At 45.9% G+C, this 27,500-nt stretch overlaps 1 protein-coding gene across 1 annotated transcript in view; it reads left to right on the forward strand.

The window, feature by feature from the left end:
* Positions 1 to 27,500, forward strand: part of LOC112230721 (protocadherin-16) — a 280,642-nt gene that overhangs the window by 243,614 nt on the left and 9,528 nt on the right. The window contains 7 exon segments of the mRNA XM_042311192.1: positions 2,859 to 3,115; positions 6,040 to 6,246; positions 6,465 to 6,861; positions 14,083 to 14,196; positions 21,310 to 21,521; positions 21,615 to 21,769; positions 25,543 to 25,673. Of these exon segments, the coding sequence (XP_042167126.1) occupies positions 2,859 to 3,115; positions 6,040 to 6,246; positions 6,465 to 6,861; positions 14,083 to 14,196; positions 21,310 to 21,521; positions 21,615 to 21,769; positions 25,543 to 25,673 (1,473 nt within the window).

Raw genomic sequence — 27,500 nt, forward strand, 5'->3', positions numbered from 1 at the left:
GACCTGGAGACAGGATCACTGTAAGGACCTGGAGACAGGATCACTGGTAAGACCTGGAGACATAGAGGACAGGATCACTGGTAAGACCTGGAGACATAGAGGACAGGATCACTGGTAAGAACTGGAGACATAGAGGACAGGATCACTGGTAAGAACTGGAGACATAGAGTACAGGATCACTGGTAAGAACTGGAGACATAGAGGACAGGATCACTGGTAAGGACTGGAGACATAGAGGACAGGATCACTGGTAAGAACTGGAGACATAGAGGACAGGATCACTGGTAAGAACTGGAGACAGGATCACTGGTAAGAACTGGAGACATAGAGGACAGGATCACTGGTAAGAACTGGAGACATAGAGGACAGGATCACTGGTAAGAACTGGAGACATAGAGGACAGGATCACTGGTAAGAACTGGAGACAGGATCACTGGTAAGAACTGGAGACAGGATCACTGTAAGGACCTGGAGACAGGATCACTGGTAAGAACTGGAGACATAGAGGACAGGATCACTGGTAAGACCTGGAGACAGTATCACTGGTAAGACCTGGAGACAGGATCACTGGTAAGAACTGGAGACATAGAGGACAGGATCACTGGTAAGACCTGGAGACAGGATCACTGTAAGGACCTGGAGACAGGATCACTGGTAAGACCTGGAGACAGGATCACTGGTAAGACCTGGAGACAGGATCACTGTAAGGACCTGGAGACAGGATCACTGTAAGGACCTGGAGACATAGAGGACATGATCACTGTTAAGACCTGGAGACATAGAGGACAGGATCACTGTAAGGACCTGGAGACAGGATCACTGTATGGACCTGGAGACATAGAGGACATGATCACTGTTAAGACCTGGAGACATAGAGGACAGGATCACTGTAAGGACCTGGAGACATAGAGGACATGATCACTGGTAAGACCTGGAGACATAGAGGACAGGATCACTGTAAGGACCTGGAGACATAGAGGAAAGGATCACTGGTAAGACCTGGAGAAAGGATCACTGTAAGGACCTGGAGACAGGATCACTGGTAAGACCTGGAGACATAGAGGACATGATCACTGTTAAGACCTGGAGACATAGAGGACAGGATCACTGGTAAGACCTGGAGACATATAGGACAGGATCATTGTTAAGACCTGGAGACATAGAGGACAGGATCACTGGTAAGACCTAGAGACAGGATCACTGGTAAGACCTTGGGAGTGGTTGACACCAGATCGTCTCTAGATGTTGACACCAGATCGTCTCTCTAGAGGTTGACACCAGATCGGCTCTCTAGAAGTTGACACCAGACCGTCTCTCTAGAGGTTGACACCAGATCGTCTCTAGAGGTTGACACCAGATCGTCTCTCTAGAGGTTGAAACCAGATCGTCTCTCTAGAGGTTGACACCAGATCGTCTCTCTAGAGGTTGACACCAGATCGTCTCTCTAGAGGTTGACACCAGATCGTCTCTAGAGGTTGACACCAGATCGTCTCTCTAGAGGTTGACACCAGATCGTCTCTCTAGAGGTTGACACCAGATCGTCTCTCTAGAGGTTGACACCAGATCGTCTCTCTAGAGGTTGAAACCAGATCGTCTCTCTAGAGGTTGACACCAGATCGTCTCTAGAGGTTGACACCAGATCGTCTCTAGAGGTTGACACCAGATCGTCTTAGAGGTTGACACCAGACCGTCTCTAGAGATTGACACCAGATTGTCTCTCTAGAGGTTGACACCAGATCGTCTCTCTAGAGGTTGACACCAGATCGTCTCTCTAGAGGTTGAAACCAGATCGTCTCTCTAGAGGTTGACACCAGATCGTCTCTAGAGGTTGACACCAGATCGTCTCTCTAGAGGTTGACACCAGATCGTCTCTAGAGGTTGACACCAGACTGTCTCTAGAGGTTGAAACCAGATCGTCTCTAGAGGTTGAAACCAGATCGTCTCTCTAGAGGTTGACACCAGATCGTCTCTCTAGAGGTTGACACCAGATCGTCTCTCTAGAGGTTGACACCAGATCGTCTCTAGAGGTTGACACCAGATCGTCTCTCTAGAGGTTGACACCAGATCGTCTCTCTAGAGGTTGACACCAGATCGTCTCTCTCTAGAGGTTGACACCAGATCGTCTCTCTAGAGGTTGAAACCAGATCGTCTCTCTAGAGGTTGACACCAGATCGTCTCTAGAGGTTGACACCAGATCGTCTCTAGAGGTTGACACCAGATCGTCTCTAGAGGTTGACACCAGACCGTCTCTAGAGGTTGACACCAGATTGTCTCTCTAGAGGTTGACACCAGATCGTCTCTCTAGAGGTTGACACCAGATCGTCTCTCTAGAGGTTGAAACCAGATCGTCTCTCTAGAGGTTGACACCAGATCGTCTCTAGAGGTTGACACCAGATCGTCTCTCTAGAGGTTGACACCAGATCGTCTCTAGAGGTTGACACCAGACTGTCTCTAGAGGTTGAAACCAGATCGTCTCTAGAGGTTGACACCAGATCGTCTCTAGAGGTTGACACCAGATCGTCTCTAGAGGTTGACACCAGATCGTCTCTAGAGGTTGACACCAGATCGTCTCTAGAGGTTGACACCAGATCGTCTCTAGAGGTTGACACCAGATCGTCTCTAGAGGTTGACACCAGACTGTCTCTAGAGGTTGACACCAGATTGTCTCTCTAGAGGTTGACACCAGATCGTCTCTCTAGAGGTTGACACCAGACCGTCTCTCATGAGCGACTCGATGATGATGAATAGATCTGATGTTCATGGACATTGAAAACTTCACTATCTGAACTGAAATGAAATCGAGTCAATGTTAACTGGCGTCACCATGACAGCTGTCTCTCTGCTTCTCCCTCCTACAGCTGGAGACCCAGACGGGGTCTTCCAACTCCATGTCAGTTCAGGGGCCCTGTCCACGTCTCGTCCCCTGGATCGGGAGCTGCGGGCAGGGTACAACCTGGAGGTGGTGGCCCTGGACCATGGTTCTCCTGCTCTGAGCAGCACAGCCACAGTGGAGGTGAAAGTGTTGGATGTAAATGACAACAGTCCGGCCTTCAGCAGCAGCAGCTACACCATAGACGTCTCAGAGGACGCTGCCCAGGGAACTACAGTCTTAGAGGTAAGATAGGATCATTTACGTTCAGATGTGATGAAATACAATATGATTGCATCTCCACCTTCGTGTTGAGGTAAGATAAGGGTTCCAACTAAGTTCAAGATGCAACTAAAACCAAAACAATGTTATAGTGGCAGCTACACCATCAACAGTCTCACTTCAGTATTCAACATTTGAACGGGTGGTGAGGAGGTGTCATAATACCCATATAACCTAGCGGTCAAACAGGGAAATGGTTCCAATCGTTTTTCCACCATTCATTCCCCCCCCCTCCATAGGGGATTTGTAGAAACATTTAAAAGAAGGGCTGTGATTCGTCTAGGCTTTACCCTAACGTGATGTTTTGGTCACTGTGTAAATCTCTCTAGGACTAGGTGACTTTTATCTATATATTCACCTGTATTTACCCCCTCCCCAAACATGTAATACTAACTAGCTGCTAATGTGGCTATCATAAAGAACTACAAATACCATCTGTATTTACCCCCTCCCCAAACATGTAATACTAACTAGCTGCTAATGTGGCTATCATAAAGAACTACAAATACCATGATGATCTGGACGAGACTGCCGAATCAAGGCAAAGGTATGAATCTCTGGATGAACTATCTAATGTTAGCTAAATGTAGTAATTATTCAATTGTAAACATTTCTTTAAATTGACAATTCTGTGAACTGTCTTGTGGAATTTTTAAAACGGACACAATACCTGTTAGCAAAGGTGTCAGCTAGAGATCACGTGCAGGAGCTTGCTGGGATTTGTAGTTTTGCATGATGTCTATTTTGATGGTAATTAACATTTTTGAATCAGAGAGAGTAAATAGAGCCGAATATATTGATAAAAGTCACCTTGTCGTAGAGAGATTTACACGGTCATGAAAACATCACGCCAGTAGAGCTTGGCAACAGGAGCGAAAGGACACTGTGTCCTGGTGTTGTTGCCGTTCATGTCCTCCCCATTGAGAATGCATGTATGTATCAAGGTGACATCTAGATGGCTATCAATATGAGTTATTTCTTGTGTAGGCTGCTATCCTACTTGAAATGAAATCATGGGAGGGGGTAAAAACGGGCGCGTTAGCAACCGTCGTGACACAGATGCCCGGTGTCTGCCGACCTATAAGGTGTTTCCCACTGGGCGTCTGTATAGCGTTGTCATTGCCGATCGCTAACGTGGCCATTTTTTTTCTCTTGTTTTTTTATTTTTAAGTAAGATAGCAACAGAGGAGGCTGCTGAGGGGAGGACGGCTCATAATAATGACTGGAATGGAGTCAATGGACTGGTATCAAAGACATCACACGTGGTTTCCACGTGGTTAATACCATTTCATTAACTCCGTCAGCTCCTGTTGGATATCATCCATACTCCAGAGCTGCAGCTGCCCATACTTGAACCAATCATTCGCACCGGCTAATCTACTCGTTGTACAGCCCAATCAGCCACGTGAAACGGTCATGAGTGGCAACCAATCTGCCCAATCAGTTGATTGGCTTTCCATACACCACCTCCTCTTGACACACCAACTCGCACATACTAAGGTCACCATATTGGGCTGCAGTTACCCATACTAAGGTCAACAAATTGGGCTGCAGTTACCCATACTAAGGTCACCAAATTGGGCTGCAGTTACCCATACTAGGGTCACCATATTGGGCTGCAGTTACCCATACTAAGGTCACCAAATTGGGCTGCAGTTACCCATACTAAGGTCACCAAATTGGGCTGCAGTTAACCATACTAAGGTCACCAAATTGGGCTGCAGTTACCCATACTAGGGTCACCATATTGGGCTGCAGTTACCCATACTAGGGTCACCATATTGGGCTGCAGTTACCCATACTAAGGTCACCATATTGGGCTGCAGTTACCCATACTAGGGTCACCATATTGGGCTGCAGTTACCCATACTAAGGTCACCAAATTGGGCTGCAGTTACCCATACTAAGGTCACCAAATTGGGCTGCAGTTACCCATACTAAGGTCACCAAATTGGGCTGCAGTTACCCATACTAGGGTCACCATATTGGGCTGCAGTTACCCATACTAGGGTCACCATATTGGGCTGCAGTTACCCATACTAGGGTCACCATATTGGGCTGCAGTTACCCATACTAGGGTCACTATATTGGGCTGCAGTTATCCATACTTGTACTAGATGGTAAGCAGTGATTGCATTACGTGGGGAATTCACAATGTCTAATACTGCAGTTGATTTGGTGTGACCTGGTAGCATTAGGAGGGGTGGTAGCGTTAGGGGAGGGGTGGGAGCATTAGGGGAGGGGTGGTAGGGTTAGGGGAGGGATGGTAGTGTTAGGGGAGGGGTGGTAGGGTTAGGGGAGGGGTGGTAGGGTTAGGGGAGGGGTGGTAGGGTTAGGGGGTAGGGTTAGGGGAGGGGTGGTAGGGTTAGGGGAGGGGTGGTAGCATTAGGGGAGGGGTGGTAGGGTTAGGGGAGGGGTGGTAGGGTTAGGGGAGGGGTGGGGTGGTAGGGTTAGGGGGAGGGGTGGTAGGGTTAGGGGAGGGTGGTAGGGTTGGGGGGGGGTAGGGGGGGAGGGTTAGGGAGGGGGGTAGAGTTAGGGAGGGGTGGTAGAGTTAGGGGAGGGGTGGTAGCGTTAGGGGAGGGGTGGTAGCGTTAGGGGAGGGGTGGTAGGGTTAGGGGAGGGGTGGTAGGGTTAGGGAGGGGTGGTAGGGTTAGGGGAGGGGTGGGGTGGTAGGGTTAGGGGACAATAATAAAGGAAAATATATTTTTTAAAGGTGTGTGTGTGTATATATACTGTACATATTTACAAAATATATATATGAGGGAGTGGAAATGATGCAGACAATTCCATTGATGGAAGCTACAACATATCTGCAGTATTAAAGCTAGTTCATAATAGGTCCATAACTTTCAACAAAAAAAAAAAACGAATATTGTTGACGGCCACAGGTGACGGCCACAGACGCAGACGAGGGGGAGAACGGGAAGGTGCTGTATTTCCTGAGTCAAGAGGCTCGGGGCGCTTTCACCGTTGATGAAAACACTGGCTGTATTACAACGGCGTCGCCGGTGGACCGAGAGAAGAGGGCGTCGTACAGCTTCCGTGTGTTCGCTGTGGACCTGTCACCTGCAGAGCCCAGAAACACCTCGGCTCAGGTAACAGTACCAGACGACAACACATCATTGATTTTTCAGTAAATACTTTATGTGAAGGACAATATGTATTTTATATAGGCATACTACCTTCCTCAGAGGATAACTTTACCATCACATCTCCCCCAACCCTCTCTCCTCCCTCTCTTTCCCAACCCTCTCTCCTCCCTCTCTTTTCCAACCCAAACCCCCTTTTCATTCTCCGCTTCTTCGTAACCCAGGTAACCGTGACGATCCTGGACATAAACGACAACGCTCCATTCTTCATCCAAGACCCCCTCGTTGTCGAGGTCTCGGCCAGCCAATCACATCGGGTCCTGGCCACCATGCGGGCCGAGGACAAGGACTTTGGCGCCAACGGCTCTGTGTTCTACCGTTTTGCCGGGCCAGTGACGGGTTTCAGCATCAACTCCCTAACAGGGGAGATCCAGGGGACAGAGGGGATAGACAGGCTGAGTCAGGCCCAGAGGACCCTCATGGTGGAGGCTATGGACCAGGGAACCCCGGCCCAGTCCAGCCTGGGGGTGGTGGTGGTCTATGTGAAGGAACAGGTGTATACAGGCATCAGGTTCTCAAGGAACGCCAGAGACGTCAGCATACAGGAGAACGCCGCCAAAGGTTTGTGGTAACCTTATTTGGATAGTCCCATCTGTAGATACTCAACTCACTATCAATAGACTAGACTGTCGGTAACACATCATCTTGGGGTGGCAGCGTAGCCTAGTGGTTAGAGCGTTGGACTAGTAACTGGAAGGTTGCAAGTTCAAATCCCCGAGCTGACAAGGTACATATCTGTCGTTCTGACGTTCAGGCACTGTTCCTAGGCCGTCATTGAAAATAAGAATTTGTTCTTAACTGACTTGCCTAGTTAAATAAAGGTAAAATAATGTTGGAACTGTTGCCTGTTACTCAGAATTCTGTTGGATTCTGTTCTGTTTACGTTCTTTTGGATTCTGTTGATGTTCTATTGGATTCTGTTTACGTTCTTTTGGATTCTGTTGATGTTCTATTGGATTCTGTTTACGTTCTTTTGGATTCTTTTTACATTCTTTTGGGTTCTGTTGACGTTCTATTGGGTTCTGTTGGATTCTGTTCATGTTCTGTTGACTTTCTGTTGGATTCTATTGACGTTCTGTTGGATTCTGTTGACATTCTGCTGGATTCTGTTCATGTTCTGTTTTACGTTCTTTTGGATTCTGTTTACGTTCTTTTGGATTCTGTTGACGTTCTATTGGGTTCTGTTGACGTTCTATTGGGTTCTGTTGACGTTCTATTGGGTTCTGTTGACGTGATAGGGAGATTCCATGCCAGCGGGAGCAGAAAATATTTTTGGTATCTGATTTTTCTGGACATTCTCACGTAGAAACGTAATTGGGTGAAAAGAAGTTAGAAATGCCTTTTACATTTCTATCACAAACCATTTTGTAGAAAATCATGATGAAAGTGGCCAATTCAGTCCCTTTTTAGACCTCTGTAAGACGCTATGATCCGTGATCCCGAAAATAGATTCAAAGGTAACTCCCTCTGCAGGTGACTTGATGAGCGTGCAATCATAATGGAGGGCTCTGATTGGTTAATGACCTATCACGTAAATGTCTCTGTATCGAATGGGTCACATTATTAAAAGTACCAGAGAGCACCATTCTGGAATATTGACGTGTTTGAAGATTATATAGTTACAAACAATATATATATATATATATATATATATATATATATATATATATATATATATATATATATAAAAAATGTTAAGTTAAAACAGGTAGTGTTTAGATTTTCTATGTTAAATAAATAAATGTGAAAAAATGTGTATTTCAGAATCTAGACATACTCCGTATTTGAGCAACATTATAAGGACTATAACGACACCAAGATGTTGTCTGTATCACGTCTGGTTCACAGGTCATAGGGTCTTACAGAAGGTATGTATCGTCTGGTTCACAGGTCATAGGGTCTTACAGAAGGCACGTACAGGTCTGGTTCACAGGTCATAGGGTCTTACAGAAGGCATGTACAGGTCTGGTTCACAGGTCATAGGGTCTTACAGAAGGCATGTACAGGTCTGGTTCACAGGTCATAGGGTCTTACAGAAGGTATGTACAGGTCTGGTTCACAGGTCATAGGGTCTTACAGAAGGTATGTACAGGTCTGGTTCACAGGTCATAGGGTCTTACAGAAGGCATGTACAGGTCTGGTTCACAGGTCATAGGGTCTTACAGAAGGCATGTATCGTCTGGTTCACAGGTCATAGAGTCTTACAGAAGGCATGTACAGGTCTGGTTCACAGGTCATAGGGTCTTACAGAAGGCATGTACAGGTCTGGTTCACAGGTCATAGGGTCTTACAGAAGGCATGTACAGGTCTGGTTCTCATAGGGTCTTACAGAAGGTATGTACAGGTCTGTTCACAGGTCATAGGGTCTTACAGAAGGTATGTACAGGTCTGGTTCACAGGTCATAGGGTCTTACAGAAGGCATGTACAGGTCTGGTTCACAGGTCATAGGGTCTTACAGAAGGTATGTATCGTCTGGTTCACAGGTCATAGGGTCTTACAGAAGGCATGTACAGGTCTGGTTCACAGGTCATAGGGTCTTACAGAAGGCATGTACAGGTCTGGTTCACAGGTCATAGGGTCTTACAGAAGGCATGTATCGTCTGGTTCACAGGTCATAGGGTCTTACAGAAGGCATGTATCGTCTGGTTCACAGGTCATAGAGTCTTACAGAAGGTATGTATCGTCTGGTTCACAGGTCATAGGGTCTTACAGAAGGCATGTACAGGTCTGGTTCACAGGTCATAGGGTCTTACAGAAGGTATGTATCGTCTGGTTCACAGGTCATAGGGTCTTACAGAAGGCATGTACAGGTCTGGTTCACAGGTCATAGGGTCTTACAGAAGGCATGTATCGTCTGGTTCACAGGTCATAGGGTCTTACAGAAGGCATGTACAGGTCTGGTTCACAGGTCATAGGGTCTTACAGAAGGCATGTACAGGTCTAAAACGAGACTGAAAGGGTCACTTTCATCATGATTTTCCACAACAACAACAACAAAAACGTTTGTGATACAAATGTAAACATCATGTTAAACATCCTTCTTCCCCATGAAGTTTCTTTGTGAGAATTGCCAGAACAATATGAGTTTCCCCAAAAATATTTTTTCCACTGTAGTTGAATCGTCCAATATTGGGTTCTGTTGACTTTCTATCAGGTTCTGTTGACGCTCTATCGGGTTCTGTTGACGTTCTATCGGGTTCTGTTGATGTTCTATTGGGTTCTGTTGATGTTCTATCAGGTTCTGTTGACGTTCTATCACGTTCTGTTGACGATCTATCGTGTTCTGTTGACGTTCTTTTAGGTTCGGTTGACATTCTATCAGGTTCTGTTGACTATCTATCGTGTTCTGCTGACGTTCTTTTAGGTTCTGTTGACATTCTTTTAGGTTCTTTTGACATTCTATTTGTTTCTGTTGACATTCTATTAGGTTCTGTTGACGTTCGATCAGGTTCTGTTGATGTTCTATCAGGTTCTGTTGATGTTCTATTAGGTTCTGTTGACGATCTATCGGGTTCTGACATTGGGTTCTGTTGATGTGACATTGGGTTCTGTTGATGTGACATTGGGTTCTGTTGATGTGACATTGCGTTCTGTTGATGTGACATTGGGTTCTGTTGATGTGACATTGGGTTCTGTTGATGTGACATTGGGTTCTGTTGATGTGACATTGGGTTCTGTTGATGTGACATTGGGTTCTGTTGATGTGACATTGGGTTCTGTTGATGTGACATTGGGTTCTGTTGATGTGACATTGGGTTCTGTTGATGTGACATTGGGTTCTGTTGATGTGACATTGGGTTCTGTTGATGTGACATTGGGTTCTGTTGATGTGACATTGGGTTCTGTTGATGTGACATTGGGTTCTGTTGATGTGACATTGGGTTCTGTTGATGTGACATTGGGTTCTGTTGATGTGACATTGGGTTCTGTTGATGTGACATTGCGTTCTGTTGATGTGACATTGGGTTCTGTTGATGTGACATTGCGTTCTGTTGATGTGACATTGGGTTCTGTTGATGTGACATTGCGTTCTGTTGATGTGACATTGGGTTCTGTTGATGTGACATTGGGTTCTGTTGATGTGACATTGGGTTCTGTTAAGTGGTCACCGACCTTAACTAAGTCAAGAGAGCAAGCCGAGATCTACAGCTCAGAAGTTTTTTTTTAAACATGAATTAAAAAATGTAACATCCTACTAAAAACAGTTCTGTAGGAATGAGATTTGTGCAGTAGGTCTAATACATTATCACAGGATATTGGCTATATGCCTGGTCTAATACATTATTACAGCATATTGACTATATGCCTGGCCTGATACATTATCACATCATATTGGCTATATGCCTGGCCTAATACATTATCACAGCATATTGACTATATGCCTGGCCTAATACATTATCACAGCATATTGACTATATGCCTGGCCTAATACATTATCACAGCATATTGACTATATGCCTGGCCTAATACATTATCACAGCATATTGACTATATGCCTGGCCTAATACACTATCACAGCATATTGGCTATATGCCTGGCCTAATACACTATCACAGCATATTGGCTATATGCCTGGCCTAATACATTATCACAGCATATTGACTATATGCCTGGCCTAATACACTATCACAGCATATTGGCTATATGCCTGGCCTAATACACTATCACAGCATATTGGCTATATGCCTGGCCTAATACATTATCACAGCATATTGACTATATGCCTGGCCTAATACATTATCACAGCATATTGACTATATGCCTGGCCTAATACATTATCACAGACTATATGTCTGGTCTAATGCATTATCACAGACTATATGCCTGGTCTAATACATTATCACAGACTATATGTCTGGTCTAATACATGATCACAGACTATATGTCTGGCCTAATACATTATCACAAACTATATGTCTGGCCTAATACATTACCACATACTATATATCTGGCCTAATACATTATCACAGACTATATGCCTGGTCTAATACATTATCTCAGACTATATGTCTGGCCTAATACATTATCACAGACTATATGCCTGGCCTGTTACATTATCACAGACTATATGTCTGGTATAATACATTATCACAGACTATATGCCTGGTCTACTACATTATCACTGACTATATGTCATGTCCAATATATGATCACAGACTATATGTCTGGTCTAATACATTATCATTGACTATATGCCTGGCCTGATACATTATCACAGACTATATGTATGGCCTAATACATTATCACAGACTATATGTCTGGTCTAATACATTATCACAGCATATTGACTATATGCCTGGTCTAATACATTATCTCAGACTATATGTCTGGTCTAATACATTATCACAAGTCTAATACATTATCACTGGTCTAATACATTATCACAGACTATATGTCTGGTCTAATACATTATCACAGCCTATATGTCTGGTCTAATACATTATCTCAGCATATTGACTATATGTCTGGTTTAATACATTATCACATCATATTGACTACTGTCTGGCCTAATACATTATCACAGCATATTGACAATATGCCTGGTCTAATACAGTATCGCAGACTATATGCCTGGTCTAATACATTATCACAGACTATATGCCTGGTCTAATACATTATCTCAGACTATATGTCTGGCCTAATACATTATCACAGGCTGTATGCCTGGCCTGTTACATTATCACAGACTATATGTCTGGTATAATACATTATCACAGACTATATGCCTGGTCTACTACATTATCACTGACTATATGTCTGGTCCAATACATTATCACAGACTATATGCCTGGCCTGATACATTATCACAGACTATATGTATGGCCTAATACATTACCACAGACTATATGTCTGGTCTAATACATTATCACAGCATATTGACTATATGCCTGGTCTAATACATTATCTCAGACTATATGTCTGGTCTAATACATTATCACAAGTCTAATATATTATCACTGGTCTAATACATTATCACAGACTATATGTCTGGTCTAATACATTATCACAGCCTATATGTCTGGCCTGATACATTATCACAGACTATATGTCTGGCCTCATACATTATCACAGATATAATACATTATCACAAACTATATGCCTGGTCTAATACATTATCACAGACTATATGTTTGGTCTAATACATTATCTCAGCATATTGTCTATATGTCTGGTTTAATATATTATCACAGCATATTGACTAGTGTCTGGCCTAATACATTATCATAGCATATTGACATTATGCCTGGTCTAATACATTATCACAGACTATATGCCTGGTCTAATACATTATCACAGACTATATGTCTGGTCTATAACATTATCACAGACTATATGTCTGGTCTAATACATTATCACAGGTCTAATACATTATCACAGACTATATGTCTGGTAATATGGTTCCTCTCAGACCATTATAATATTTCAAAACTGGAGTTTCGATAACAAACTAGATCAGTTGGTGTAGCACTTGCGAGTCACAGACGAGCATAAATGTTTATAATTTTACAGGACTGATGGTCGCGGTGCTTTCATGACACCTGGGAACTCAGACAAAAACGAGGTCAAATCATGACGTCAGTGAACGTCAGGTCAGAAAGTTGGAGCTCTAGAAAGATGCCCGAGTTTCTGAGTTGGATGATCATTCAAAACCATTATCCCCAGTCGGATCTTGTTTTTTCCCCCAGAGTTCCCAGGTGTCTTGAACGTACTGAAGTCCGAAGTCTTAGAGTTCCCAGGTGTTTTGAACACGGCATTAGTCTCAGTGGAGGAGGAGAGTAGCAGAGAGTCGGTCTCTCACGGTACCTGCCTTCTCTCTCCTTCCTTTCCTCTGGTGAGACTGACCAGAGAGAGGGGACACGGTCTTCCCACCTGAATGAACTGAAGTCACACCGTATCTACCAACAAATTCATGTTCCTCCGATGACCAGAGAAAGTGAAATATTCCTCCATATTAGAATAGACACGACTAGCTGCTAATAATAATTCTATATTCACAAGCCACTCGCACATCTGAGCTATCTTTTTTTGCAGGTGTTTGGAAAAAGCTCTGATGAAGGCCGTGAGGCCGATACGTAAAGCTTATTAAAGATACTATCAAGAGCAATGTGCGGGTTCCTTCTTCTCCTTTTCCAGTAATAATAATAATAATAATAACACTGCAGGGCTATCGATACACTCGGCTACACATTCGTTGCAGCTGCAGCGCGAATGGAAGTAGAGAGAAGCATGTTTTAGGTTTTTTTAATAGTGTTGAATTAAAACATTATTGAATCAAACTTAGATTTTGAGCTCATAAAAACAGTAGCTCTTTGCTATATTCTTTGACAGTCTCTCTCTCTCTCTCTCTCTGGTCATGGTTATGAAGTCTCACGTAGTCTAGTATCAAACGGTGCTGGGGCTGGGTCCGTGGAATCTCTCGGTAAGCGTATGAGCTTTCTGATTGGTCAGCCCAGGAGGCACACCTGATTGAGCTACAGATCTCCCGGTCCACCAGGTAGGCGGAGTTAGTCTTTTTAGACTAATGAAATGGTTAAAAATAGGAAATGCTTTGCCTACCCAGTGTCCTTCATGTCTTTATCATTGGCTTTTCTACAGAAATGTTTGGTGATCGACTAGGAATGCCTTGAAGAGCGGCCCGTCGGTTACGATTGATCCGTTGGTGACCACCGTGTCAATGTTATGTTGGGTTCTGTTCATGTTTTATTGGATTCTGGTTGAAATACGTAACCTTCCTGCCTGGTAACGTTGTACTCTGTATGTCTTAACCTGTCTCTCTGCAGGTACGGCTGTAGCTCAGGATCAGGCCCAGTACCCTGATGGAACCAGAAGAGGGATCAGCTATAGTCTCTTCTCTGGAAACAGACTGCAGGCCTTCAGCATCGGCACTAGCACAGGTACCTTAGAGATCACAGGAGGTTGGGAGGTACTACATCACTCACAGAGTTCATATTACTGTACTACATCACTCACAGAGTTAATATTACTGTACTACATCACTCACAGAGTTCATATTACTGTACTACATCACTCAGAGAGTTCATATTACTGTACTACATCACTCACAGAGTTCATATTACTGTACTACATCACTCAGAGAGTTCATATTACTGTACTACATCACTCAGAGAGTTCATATTACTGAGTTCATATTACTGTACATCACTCACAGAGTTCATATTACTGTACTACATCACTCACAGAGTTCATATTACTGTACTACATCACTCAGAGAGTTCATATTACTATACTACATCACTCACAGAGTTCATATTACTGTACTACATCACTCACAGAGTTAACATTACTGTACTACATCACTCACAGAGTTCATATTACTGTACTACATCACTCAGAGAGTTCATATTACTGTACTACATCACTCACAGAGTTAATATTACTGTACTACATCACTCACAGAGTTCATATTACTGTACTACATCACTCAGAGAGTTCATATTACTGTACTACATCACTCACAGAGTTCATATTACTGTACTACATCACTCACAGAGTTCATATTACTGTACTACATCACTCAGAGAGTTCATATTACTATACTACATCACTCACAGAGTTCATATTACTGTACTACATCACTCACAGAGTTCATATTACTGTACTACATCACTCACAGAGTTCATATTACTGTACTACATCACTACATCACTCAGTTCATATTACTGTACTACATCACTCACAGAGTTAATATTACTGTACTACATCACTCACAGAGTTCATATTACTGTACTACATCACTCACAGAGTTAATATTACTGTACTACATCACTCACAGAGTTAATATTACTGTACTACATCACTCACAGAGTTCATATTACTATACTACATCACTCACAGAGTTAATATTACTGTACTACATCACTCACAGAGTTCATATTACTGTACTACATCACTCACAGAGTTAATATTACTGTTCTACAACACTCACATAGTTAATATTACTGTACTACATCACTCACAGAGTTCATATTACTATACTACATCACTCACAGAGTTCATATTACTGTACTACATCACTCACAGAGTTCATATTACTGTACTACATCACTCACAGAGTTAATATTACTGTACTACATCACTCACACAGTTAATATTACTGTACTACATCACTCAGAGAGTTCATATTACTGTACTAACTCACTCACAGAGTTAATATTACTGTACTAACTCACTCACAGAGTTCATATTACTGTACTAACTCACTCACAGAGTTAATATTACTGTACTACATCACTCACATAGTTAATATTACTGTACTACATCACTCACAGAGTTAATATTACTGTACTACATCACTCACAGAGTTAATATTACTGTACTACATCACTCACAGAGTTCATATTACTGTACTACATCACTCAGAGAGTTAATATTACTGTACTACATCAATCATCGTGTTAACAACACAGTGTAGAGGAATCCGACTCTTCTCTGTAAACAGACAGTGAACGCAGTGGGGACATGCACTACATGACCAAAAGTATGCGGACACCTGGTCATCGAACATCTCATTCCAAAATCATGGACATTAATATGGAGTTGGTCCCTCCTTTGCTACTGTAACAGCCTCCACTCTTCTGAAAAGGTTTTCCGCTAGATGTTGTAACATTGCTGTAGTAGACTTGCTAGACTTGCTTCTATTCAGCCACAAGAGCATTAGTGAGGTCGGGCACTGATGTTGGGTGATTAGGCATGGCGCGTAGTCTGTGTTCAAATTCATCACAAAGGTGTTCGATGGGGTTGAGGTCAGGGCTCTGTGCAGGCCAGTCAGGTTCTTCCACACTAATCTCGACAAACCATTTCCGTTTGAACCTCGCTTTGTGCACGGAGGCATTGTCATGCTGAAACAGGAAAGACCTTCCCCGAACTTTTGCCACAAAGTTGGAAGCACATAATCGTCTAGAATGTCACTGTATGCTGTAGCGTTAATATTTTCCTTCACTGGAACTAAGGGGCCCGAACCATGTAAAACAGCCCCAGGCCATTATTCTTCCTCCACCAAACTTTACAGTTGGCACTCTGCATTGGGGAGGGTAGCGTTCTCCTGGCATTTGCCAAACCCAAATTTGTCCGTCAGACTGCCAGATAGTGAAGTGTTGCTTCCAGAAGCAGTTTGGAACTCGGTAGTGAGTTTTGCAAAAGAGGACAAACGATTTTGACACGCTTCAGAACTCTGCGTTCCCGTTCCGTGAGCTTGTGTGGCCTACCACTTCGCTGCTGAGCCATTGTTGCTCCCAGACATTTCTACTTCACAATAACAGCACTTACTTTTGCCTGGGGGCAGCTCTAGCAGGGTAGAAATTTCACAAACTGACTTGTTACAAAGGTGGCATCCTATGACGGTGCCACGTTGAAAGTCACTGAGCTCTTCAGGAAGGCCATTCTACTGCCAATGTTTGTCTATGGAGATTGCATGGCTGCGTGCTCGATTTTATACACTTGTCAGCAATGGGTGTGACTGAAATAGCCAAATCCACTAATTTGAAGGGGTGTCCACATACTTTTGTTTATATAGTGTAGTGTATATCTCTTCTGCTTTATAAGTTCTGTCTTTATGAATACCTGATTGTATATATAGTGTATTGTATATATAGTGCACTGTATATATATTGTACTGTATATATAGTGTACTGTATATATAGTGTATTGTGTATTTAGTGTATTGTCTATATATAGTGTGTATTGTCAATATAGTGTGTTGTGTGTATATATAGTGTATTGTATATATAGTGTATTGTATACATAGTGTACTGTATATATAGTGTGTATTGTCAATATAGTGTGTTGTGTATATATAGTGTATTGTATATATAGACTACTGTATACATAGTTTACTGTATATATAGTGTGTTGTATATATAGTGTGTTGTATATAAAGTGTACTGTATATATAGTGTACTATATATATAGTGTAGTGTGTATATATGGTGTATTGTGTATATATAGTGTGTTACATATATAGTGTACTGTATATATCGTGTACTGTATATATAGTGTGTTGTGTATATATAGTGCACTGTATATATAGTGTGTATATATGGTGTATTGTGTATATAAAGTGTGTTGTAAATATAGTGTACTCTATATATAGTGTATTGCATATATAGTGTATTACATATATAGTGTGTTGTGTATATATAGTGAACTGTATACATAGTGTATTGTGTATGTATTGTGTATATATAGTGTACTGTATATATAGTGTATTGTGTATATTGTGTATTGTATATGTAGTGTATTGTATATATAGTGTATTGTATATATAGTGTATTGTGAATATAGTGTACTGTGCATATAGTCTATTCTATATATAGTGTATTGTGTATATATAGTGTACTGTATATATAGTGTACTGTATATATAGTGTACTGTATATACAGTGTGTTGTATATATAGTGTATTGTATATATAGTGTACTGTATATATAGTGTACTGTATATATAGTGCACTGTATGTCTAGAGTTCATGCTCACCATGTACTATCTGTTCCAGTGTTCTAAAAAGATCATAGAAGTCACCATAACCCACCTCCCCCACCGCCCCCACCATACCCCTCCATACCCCCACCATACCCCACCGCCCCCACCATACCCCTCATACCCCTCCATACCCCTCCATACTCCCACCATACCCTCCATACCCCACCATACCCCTCCATACCCACCTCCCCACCATACCCCACCATACTCCACCATACCCCACCATCCCATCATACCCACCATACTCCACCGCCCCCACCATACTCCACCTCCCCCACCATACCCCACCATACCCCATACTCAACCATACCCCCTCCATACCCCACCATACCCCACAGCCCCCACCATACCCCACCATACCCCCCACCATACTCAACCATACCCCACCTCCCTCATCATACTCCACCATACCCCACCGCCCCCACCATACCCCACCATACTCCACCATACCCCACCATACCCCACCATACTCAACCATACCCCACCTCCGCCATCATCATACCCCAACATACTCCACCGCCCCCACCATACTCCACCTCCCCCACCATACCCCACCATACCCACCATACCCCACCATATCCACCATACCCCACCATACCCCACCATATCCACCATACCCACCATACCCCACCATACTCCACCATACCCCACCATATCCACCATACTCCACCATACCCCACCATACTCCACCATACCCCACCATATCCACCATACCCCACCATATCCACCATACTCCACCATACCCCACCATACTCCACCATACCCCCACCATACCCACCATACTCCACCATACCCCACCATATCCACCATATCCACCATATCCACCATACCCCCACCATATCCACCATATCCACCATACCCACCATACCCCCACCATACCATCCACCACCATATCCACCATACCCCACCGCCCCCCCCTCCATACCCCACCACACCCCCACCATACTCCATCATACACCACCATACTCCACCGCCCCCACACCATACCCCACTATACCCCACTATACCCCCCACCATACCCCACCATACCCCTCCATACTCCATCATACACCACCATACCCCCACTATACTCCACCATACCCCACTATACCCACCATACCCCACTATACCCACTATACCCCACCATACCCCACTACCATACCCCACCATACCCCTCCATACTCCATCATACCCCACCATACCCCACCATACTCCACCGCCCCCCCCCTATACCCCACTATACCCCACCATACCCCACCACACCCCACCATACTCCGCCGCCCCCACCATACCCCACCATACCCCCCGCCCCCCACCATACCCACCATACCCCACCACCCCCCCCCCACCATACCCACCATACCCACCATACCCCCACCCCACCACCCCCACCATACCCCACCCCCCACCATACTCCCCACCCTTTCACCATACCCCACCATACACCATACCCCACCACCCCCATCATACCCCACCGCCCCCCACCATGCCCCACCATACTCCACCGCCCCCCCACCATACCCCACTATACCCCACTATACCCCACCATACCCCTCCATACTCCATCATACACCACCATACCCCACTATACTCCACCATGCCCCACTATACCCCACTATACCCCCACCATACCCCTCCATACTCCATCATACCCCACCATACCCCACCATACTCCACCGCCCCCACCATACCCCCCACCATACCCACCATACCCCACCACACCCCACCATACTCCACCATACCCCACCATACCTCCCATACCCCACCATACTCCACCATACCCCACCACCCCCACCATACCCCCACCGCCCCCCCACCATACCCCGCCCCACCATCCCACCATACCACCATACTCCGCCGCCCCCCACCATACCCCACCATACCCCCACCATACCCCCACCGCCCCCCCACCATACCCCACCACCACCCCGCCATACCCTACCACCCCCACCATACCTCCCCGCCCCCATACCACCGACTCCACCATACCCCACCACCCCCGCCCCCACCATACCCCACCGCCCCCACCATACCCCCGCCACCTCCCACCATACTCCGCCGCCCCCACCATACCCCACCACCCCCCCACCATACCCCACCGCCCCCACCATACCCCACCATACTCCCGCCACCATACCCCACCATATACCCCACCGCCCCCACCATACCCCACCATACTCCACCGCCCCCACCATACCCTACTATACCCCACTATACCCCCCACAATACCCCTCCATACCCATCATACACCACCATACACCACTATACTCCACCATACCCCACTATACTCCACCATACCCCACTATACCCCACCATACCCCACCATACCCCACTATACCCCACCATACCCCACCATACCCCTCCATACTCCATCATACCCCACCACCATACCCCACCATACTCCATCGCCCCCCACCATACCCCCACTATACTCCACCATACCCCCATACCACCATACCCCACACACCCCACCATACCGCCGCCATACCCCACCATACCCCCACCACCCCCACCATACCCCCACTATACCCCACCGCCCCATACCCCACCATACCCCCATACCATACCTCCCCACCATACCCACCATACTCCACCATATACCCCACCACCCCCAACCATACCCCACCGCCGCCCACCATACCCCACCACCCCCCACCATACTCCGCCGCCCCCACCATACCCCACCACCATACCCTACCACCCCACCATACCACCATACCCCCACCGCCCCCCCCACCATACCCCACCGCCTCCCCCATACCCCATACCCCACCATACTCCGCCGCCCCCACCATACCCCACCACACCCCCACCATACCCCACCGCCCCCACCATACGCCCCGACCCCACCATACCCCCCACCATACCCCCACCACCACCCCCCACCATACCCCACCGCCCCCACCATACCCCACCATACCTCCCGCCCCCACCATACTCCACCATACCCACCACCCCCACCATACCCCGCCATACCCCACCACACCCCACCATACTCCACTGCCCCCACCATACCCCACCGCCCCCACCATACCCCCACCATACCTCCCATATACCCCCCACCATACTCCACCATACCCCACCATACTCCACCATACCCCCAGCATACTCCACCGTACATACCCCACCATACTCCACCATACCCCACCATACCCCACCATACCCCACCATACCCACCATACCATACTCCACCGCACCCCCAACATACCCCACCATATACTCCACCATACCCCGCCATACACCCCGCCATACTCCACCGCCCCACCATACTCCACCCCCCCCACCATACCCACCGCCCCCACCATATCCCCGCCACCCCACCATACTCCACCGCCCCCACCATACCCCCACAGCACCCCAACATACCCCACCATACTCAACCATGCTCCACCCTACTCCTAACCCTCTCACTGTCTCTCAGCTCTCCCTTACCTCTTAATAACCTGTCCCTCTCCTTGTCCCCTCCCTGTCCCCCTCCCTGTCCATGTCCCCCTCCCTGTCTCTCTCCCTGTCCCTCTCCCTGTCCCCCAGGTGAAATCTGGGTTCAGAGGTCGTTGGGTCTGGACTTTGAGGACACCCCGCGACTCCGCCTGGTAGTGAAGGCTGAGACGGCTTCGTCCAGCTCCTTCATGGCCGTCAACCTGATCCTGCAGGACATAAATGACAACCTGCCACGCTTCCAGCTCCAGAACTATATAGCCTATATGAGAGAGGCCCAGGGTTACGACATGCCAATCATACAGGTATGGAGGACAATAGCAGGCACACACACACACACACACACGCTCACAGGAAAACACACTCACTCTCCCGCTACTTCCTGTCTCATCTGTCAGGTGGTGGCAGAGGACGTGGACCAGGGGCAGAACGGTCAGGTGACCTACTCTATCCAATCATCAGGAGGCATGAGCGGCCTGTTCAAGATCGACCCTGTCACGGGAAGCATCACCACCGCCGCCATCATGGACAGAGAGATCTGGACTCAGACCAGGTGAGGGGATAATGGTGTGTGTGTGGCAGAGAGATCTGGACTCAGACCAGGTGAGGGGATAATGGTGTGTGTGTGGCAGAGAGATCTGGACTCAGACCAGGTGAGGGGATAATGGTGTGTGTGGCAGAGATCTGGACTCAGACCAGGTGAGGGGATAATTGTGTGTGTGTGGCAGAGAGATCTGGACTCAGAACAGGTGAGGAGATAATGGTGTGTGTGTGTGGCAGAGAGATCTGGAGTCAGACCAGGTGAGGGGATAATGGTGTGTGTGTGTGTGTGGCAGAGAGATCTGGACTCAGACCAGGTGAGGGGATAATGGTGTGTGTGTGTAGCAGAGAGATGTGGACTCAGACCAGGTGAGGGGATAATGGTGTGTGTGTGGCAGAGAGATCTGGACTCAGACCAGGTGAGGGGATAATGGTGTGTGTGTGTTTCAGAGAGCCCAATACAGCCCAATAGAGCCCAATACAGCCCAATACAGCCCAATACAGCCAAACAGAGCCCTATACAGCACAATACAGCAAAATACAGCCCAATACAGCCCAATACAGCCCAATACAGCCCAATACAGCCCAATACAGCATAATACAGCCCAATACAGCCCAATAGAGCCCAATACAGCCCAATACAGCCCAATACAGCCCAATACAGCCCAATACAGCCCAATAGAGCCCAATACAGCCCAATAGAGCCCAATACAGCCCAATACAGCCCAATACAGCCAGCAATAGAGCCTAATAGAGCCCAATACAGCCCAATACAGCCCAATACAGCCCAATACAGCCCAATAGAGCCCAATACAGCCCAACAGAGCCCATAAGCCAAACAGTGCCCACAGCCCAAGAGCATAATACAGCCCAGCCCAATAATATAATACAGCCCAATAAGCATAAACAGCCCAATACAGCCCAGCCCAATAGAGCATAATACAGCCCACCCTAATACAGAGCTCCCAATACAGCCTAATATAGCATAAAACAGCCCAATAGAGCCCAATACAGCCCAACAGAGCCCAATACAGCCAAACAGTGCCCAATACAAGCCCAGAGCCCAATACAGCCCAATACAGCCCAATACAGCCCAATACAGCCCAATATAGCATAACACAGCCCAATAGAGCCCAATACAGCCCAATAGAGCCCAATACAGCCCAACAGAGCCCAATACAGCCAAACAGTGCCCAATACAGCCCAGCAGAGCCCAATACAGCCCAATACAGCCACAATATAGCATAACACAGCCCAATAGAGCCCAATACAGCCCAACAGAGCCCAATACAGCCCAAAAAGTGCCCAATACAGCCCAGCAGAGCCCAATACAGCCCCATACAGCCCCAGCAGAGCCCATAGAGCCCAATACAGCCCAATAGAGCCCAATACAGCCCAAACAGAGCCCAATACAGCCCAAATACAGCCCAGCCCAATACAGCCCAATACAGCCCAATAGAGCCCCAATACAGCCCAATACAGCCCAATAGAGCCCAACAGAGCCCAATACAGCTCAATACAGCCCAACAGAGCCCAATACAGCCCAATACAGCCCAATACAGCCCAATAGAGCCCAATACAGCCCAATACAGCCCAACACACCCTCCTCTTTCTTTCTTTTAAAATTCCATCCCTTATTTTTAAGGCTGATGAAAGGACCTTATTTGTTCTAACTTTGCCTTTTAATATGTGGTTGTAAGTTGCTATGGATAAGACCATTTGCTAAAGGACTAACATTTGTAATCACTCTTGTGCTGTGTGGCTCAGAACTACAGTAGTTTAGCTCAGTGGTTCTCAAACCTCTCCCCGGGGGACTCCCAGACATTTTCACAATTTTTGGTTGTCGCCCTGAACTAGCTCACCAGATTCACCTTATCAAGGGATTGACGATTAGCAGACGAGTTGCATCAGGTGTGCTAGATGTGGAATATTAAAACAATCTAATTCATGGAACGGCTAGGTGTCCCTGAGCAGTGGTTTGAAAAAATCTCTGGTTCAGATAAAAAGTAGGTGTGTTCAAACTCTACCAGGTCCTGATTTACTGCTGTTTTTCCCTTCTATCTGATACTTTATCCACCTTGTGTCCCAGGTCTTAATCACTTCCTGATTATAGAGGAAGAATGGGAAAAAAAAACAGTGCGACAGGCTGCAAGATGTAGCTAGTGTATGAATGAATGGTGGACAAGAGAGTAACGTACAACCTCGACCTCAGACCATCACACTGACTAATGAACCTCAACCTCAACCTCAGACCATCACACTGACGAATGAACGTCAACCTCAACCTCAGACCATCACACTGACGAATGAACGTCAACCTCAACCTCAGACCATCACACTGACGAATGAACGTCAACCTCAACCTCAGACCATCACACTGACTAATGAACCTCAACCTCAACCTCAGACCATCACACTGAGTAATGAACCTCAACCTCAGACCATCACACTGACTAATGAACCTCAACCTCAACCTCAGACCATCACACTGACTAATGAACCTCAACCTCAACCTCAGACCATCACACTGACTAATGAACCTCAACCTCAACCTCAGACCATCACACTGACGAATGAAGGTCAACCTCAACCTCAGACCATCACACTGACTAATGAACCTCTACCTCAGACCATCACACTGACGAATGAACGTCAACCTCAACCTCAGACCATCACACTGACTAATGAACCTCAACCTCAACCTCAGACCATCACACTGACTAATGAACCTCAACCTCAACCTCAGACCATCACACTGACGAATGAACGTCAACCTCAACCTCAGACCATCACACTGACTAATGAACCTCTACCTCAGACCATCACACTGAGTAATGAACCTCAACCTCAGAGCATCACACTGAGTAATGAACCTCAACCTTAGACCATCACACTGAGTAATGAACCTCAGACCATCACACTGAGTAATGAACCTCAACCTCAGACCATCACACTGAGTAATGAACCTCAACCTCAGACCATCCCACTGAGTAATGAACCCCAACCTCAACCTCAAACCATCACACTGATTAATTAACCCCAACCTCAGACCATCACACTGAGTGATGAACCTCAACCTCAAAACATCACACTGAGTAATGAACCTCAGACCATCACACTGAGTAACCAACCCGGACCTCAGACCATCCCACTGAGTAATGAACCTCAACCTCAGACCATCACACTGAGTAACCAACCCCAACCTCAACCTCAGACCATCACACTGAGTAATGAACCTCAACCTCAAGCCATCACACTGAGTAACCAACCCCCTCAACCTCAACCTCAGACCATCACACTGAGTAATGAGCCTCAACCTCAGAGCATCACACTGAGTAATGAACCTCAACCTCAGAGCATCACACTGAGTAATGAACCTCAACCTCAGACCATCACACTGAGTAATGAACCTCAACCTCAGACCATCACACTGAGTAATGAACCTCAACCTCAGAGCATCACACTGAGTAATGAACCTCAACCTCAGACCATCACACTGAGTAACCAACCCCAACCTCAGACCATCACACTGAGTAATGAACCTCAACCTCAGACCATCACACTGAGTAAAGAACCTCAACCTCAGACCATCACACTGAGTAATGAACCTCAACCTCAGACCATCACACTGAGTAATGATCCTCAACCTCAAACCATCACACTGATTAATTAACCCCAACCTCAGACCATCACACTGAGTAATGAACCTCAACCTCAAACCATCACACTGAGTAATGAACCTCAGACCATCACACTGATGATTGTTTTGTTTTGTCTTGGCGAAAGGCTGGTCGTCACAGCGACGGACAGGGGCAGCCCGCGATTGGCCGGTTCGGCCACACTCACAGTCATCATCGTAGACCTCAACGACAACAGTCCAACAATCCCTCTGCCCCGGGAGGTCCGCATTCCTGAGAGTGAGTCACCTTTGCCCTTTGCTCTATGACCTGTACGATGATATGTCTTTATTTCCAATAGGCCACTTTACATGGTACAGGACTCATGTACAGTAACATTCAGAATGTATTCAGACCCCTTGACCTTTTCCACATTTTGTTACGTTACAGCCTTATTCTAAAATGTATTAAATATATTTTCCCCCTCATCAATCTACACACAATATCCCATAATGACGAAGCGGAAACAGGTTTTTAGAAATGTTTGCAAATGTATTAAAAATAAAAAAACGGAAATAACTTTTTTGCGTAAGTATTCAGACCCTTTCCTACAACTAGATTGGTATTTTGGTATTTTATTAGGATCCCCAGTAGCTTTTGCAAAAGCAACAGCTACTCTTCCTGGAGTCCACACAGAACACAGAACACAGAACACAGAACACAGAACACACAGCATGACACATGACATAACACAGAACATCAATAGACATGAACAGCTCAAGGACAGAACTACATACAATTTTTAAAAAGGCACACGTAGCCTGTGCCACTAGGTGTTGCTTTATCTGTTTATGAAACCAGGTTTGCTGTTTATTTGAGCAATATGAGATGGAAGGGAGTTCATTGCAATAAGGCCTATATATATATATATATATATATATATATATATATATATTGGAGTCCACCTGTGGTAAATTCAGTTGATTGGACATGATTTAGAAAGGCACACACCTGTCTATATAAAGTCCCACAGTTGACAGTGCATGTCAGAGCAAAAAAACGAGCCATGAGGTCGAATGAATTGTCAGTAGAGCTCTGAGACAGGATTGTGTCGAGGCACAGATCTGGGAAAGGGAACCAAAACATTTCTGTAGCATCGAAGGTTCCATAAAACACAGTGGCCTCCGTTATTCCTATATGGAAAAAGTTTGGAACCACCAAGAGTCTTCCTAGAGCTGGCCACCCGGTCAAACTGAGCAATCTGTGGAGTCGGGCCTTGGTGACCACGAACCCGATGGTCATTCTGACAAAGCTCCAGAGTTCCTCTGTGGAGATGGGAGAACCTTCCAGAAGGACAACCATCTCTGCAGCACTCCACCAATCAGGCCTTTATGGTCGAGTGGCCAGACAGAAGCCACTCCTCAGTAAAAGGCACATGACACCCCACTTGGAGTTTGGCAAAAGGCACCTAAAGACTCTCAGACCATGAGAAACAAGATTGAACTCTTTGTCCTGAATGCCAAGTGTCACGTCTGGAGGAAACCTGGCACCATCCCTACGGTGAAGCATGGTGGTGGTGGCAGCATCATGCTGTGGGGATGTTTTTCAGCGGCAGGGACTAGGAGACTAGTCAGGATCGAGGGAAAGATGAACGGAGCAAAGTACAAAGAGATCCTTGATGAAAACCTGCTCCAGAGTGCACAGGACCTCAGACTGGGGCGAAGGTTCACCTTCCAACAGGACAACGACCCTAAGCACACAGCCAAGACATCGCCGGAGTCGCTTCAGGACAAGTCTCTGAATGTCCTTGAGTGGCCCAGCCAGAGCCCGGACTTGAACCCGATCGAACAGCTCTGGAGAGACCTGAAAATAGCTGTGCAGCAACATTCCCCATCCAACTTCACAGAGCTTGAGAGGATCTGCAGAGAAGAATGGGAGAAACTCCCCAAATACAGGTGTGCCAAGCTTGTAGAGTCATACCCAAGAAGACACAATGCTGTAATCGCTGCCAAAGGTGCTTCAACAAAGTACTGAATACTTATGTACATGTATTTCTATATACATTTGCATGAAAAAAAATGTTTTTTTTTCGTGCAGATGAGTGGAAAAAAGTATTTAATAAATTAT

The sequence above is a fragment of the Oncorhynchus tshawytscha genome, linkage group LG33, assembly GCF_018296145.1.
Source record: "Oncorhynchus tshawytscha isolate Ot180627B linkage group LG33, Otsh_v2.0, whole genome shotgun sequence".
NCBI classification, from domain to species: Eukaryota; Metazoa; Chordata; class Actinopteri; order Salmoniformes; family Salmonidae; genus Oncorhynchus; species Oncorhynchus tshawytscha.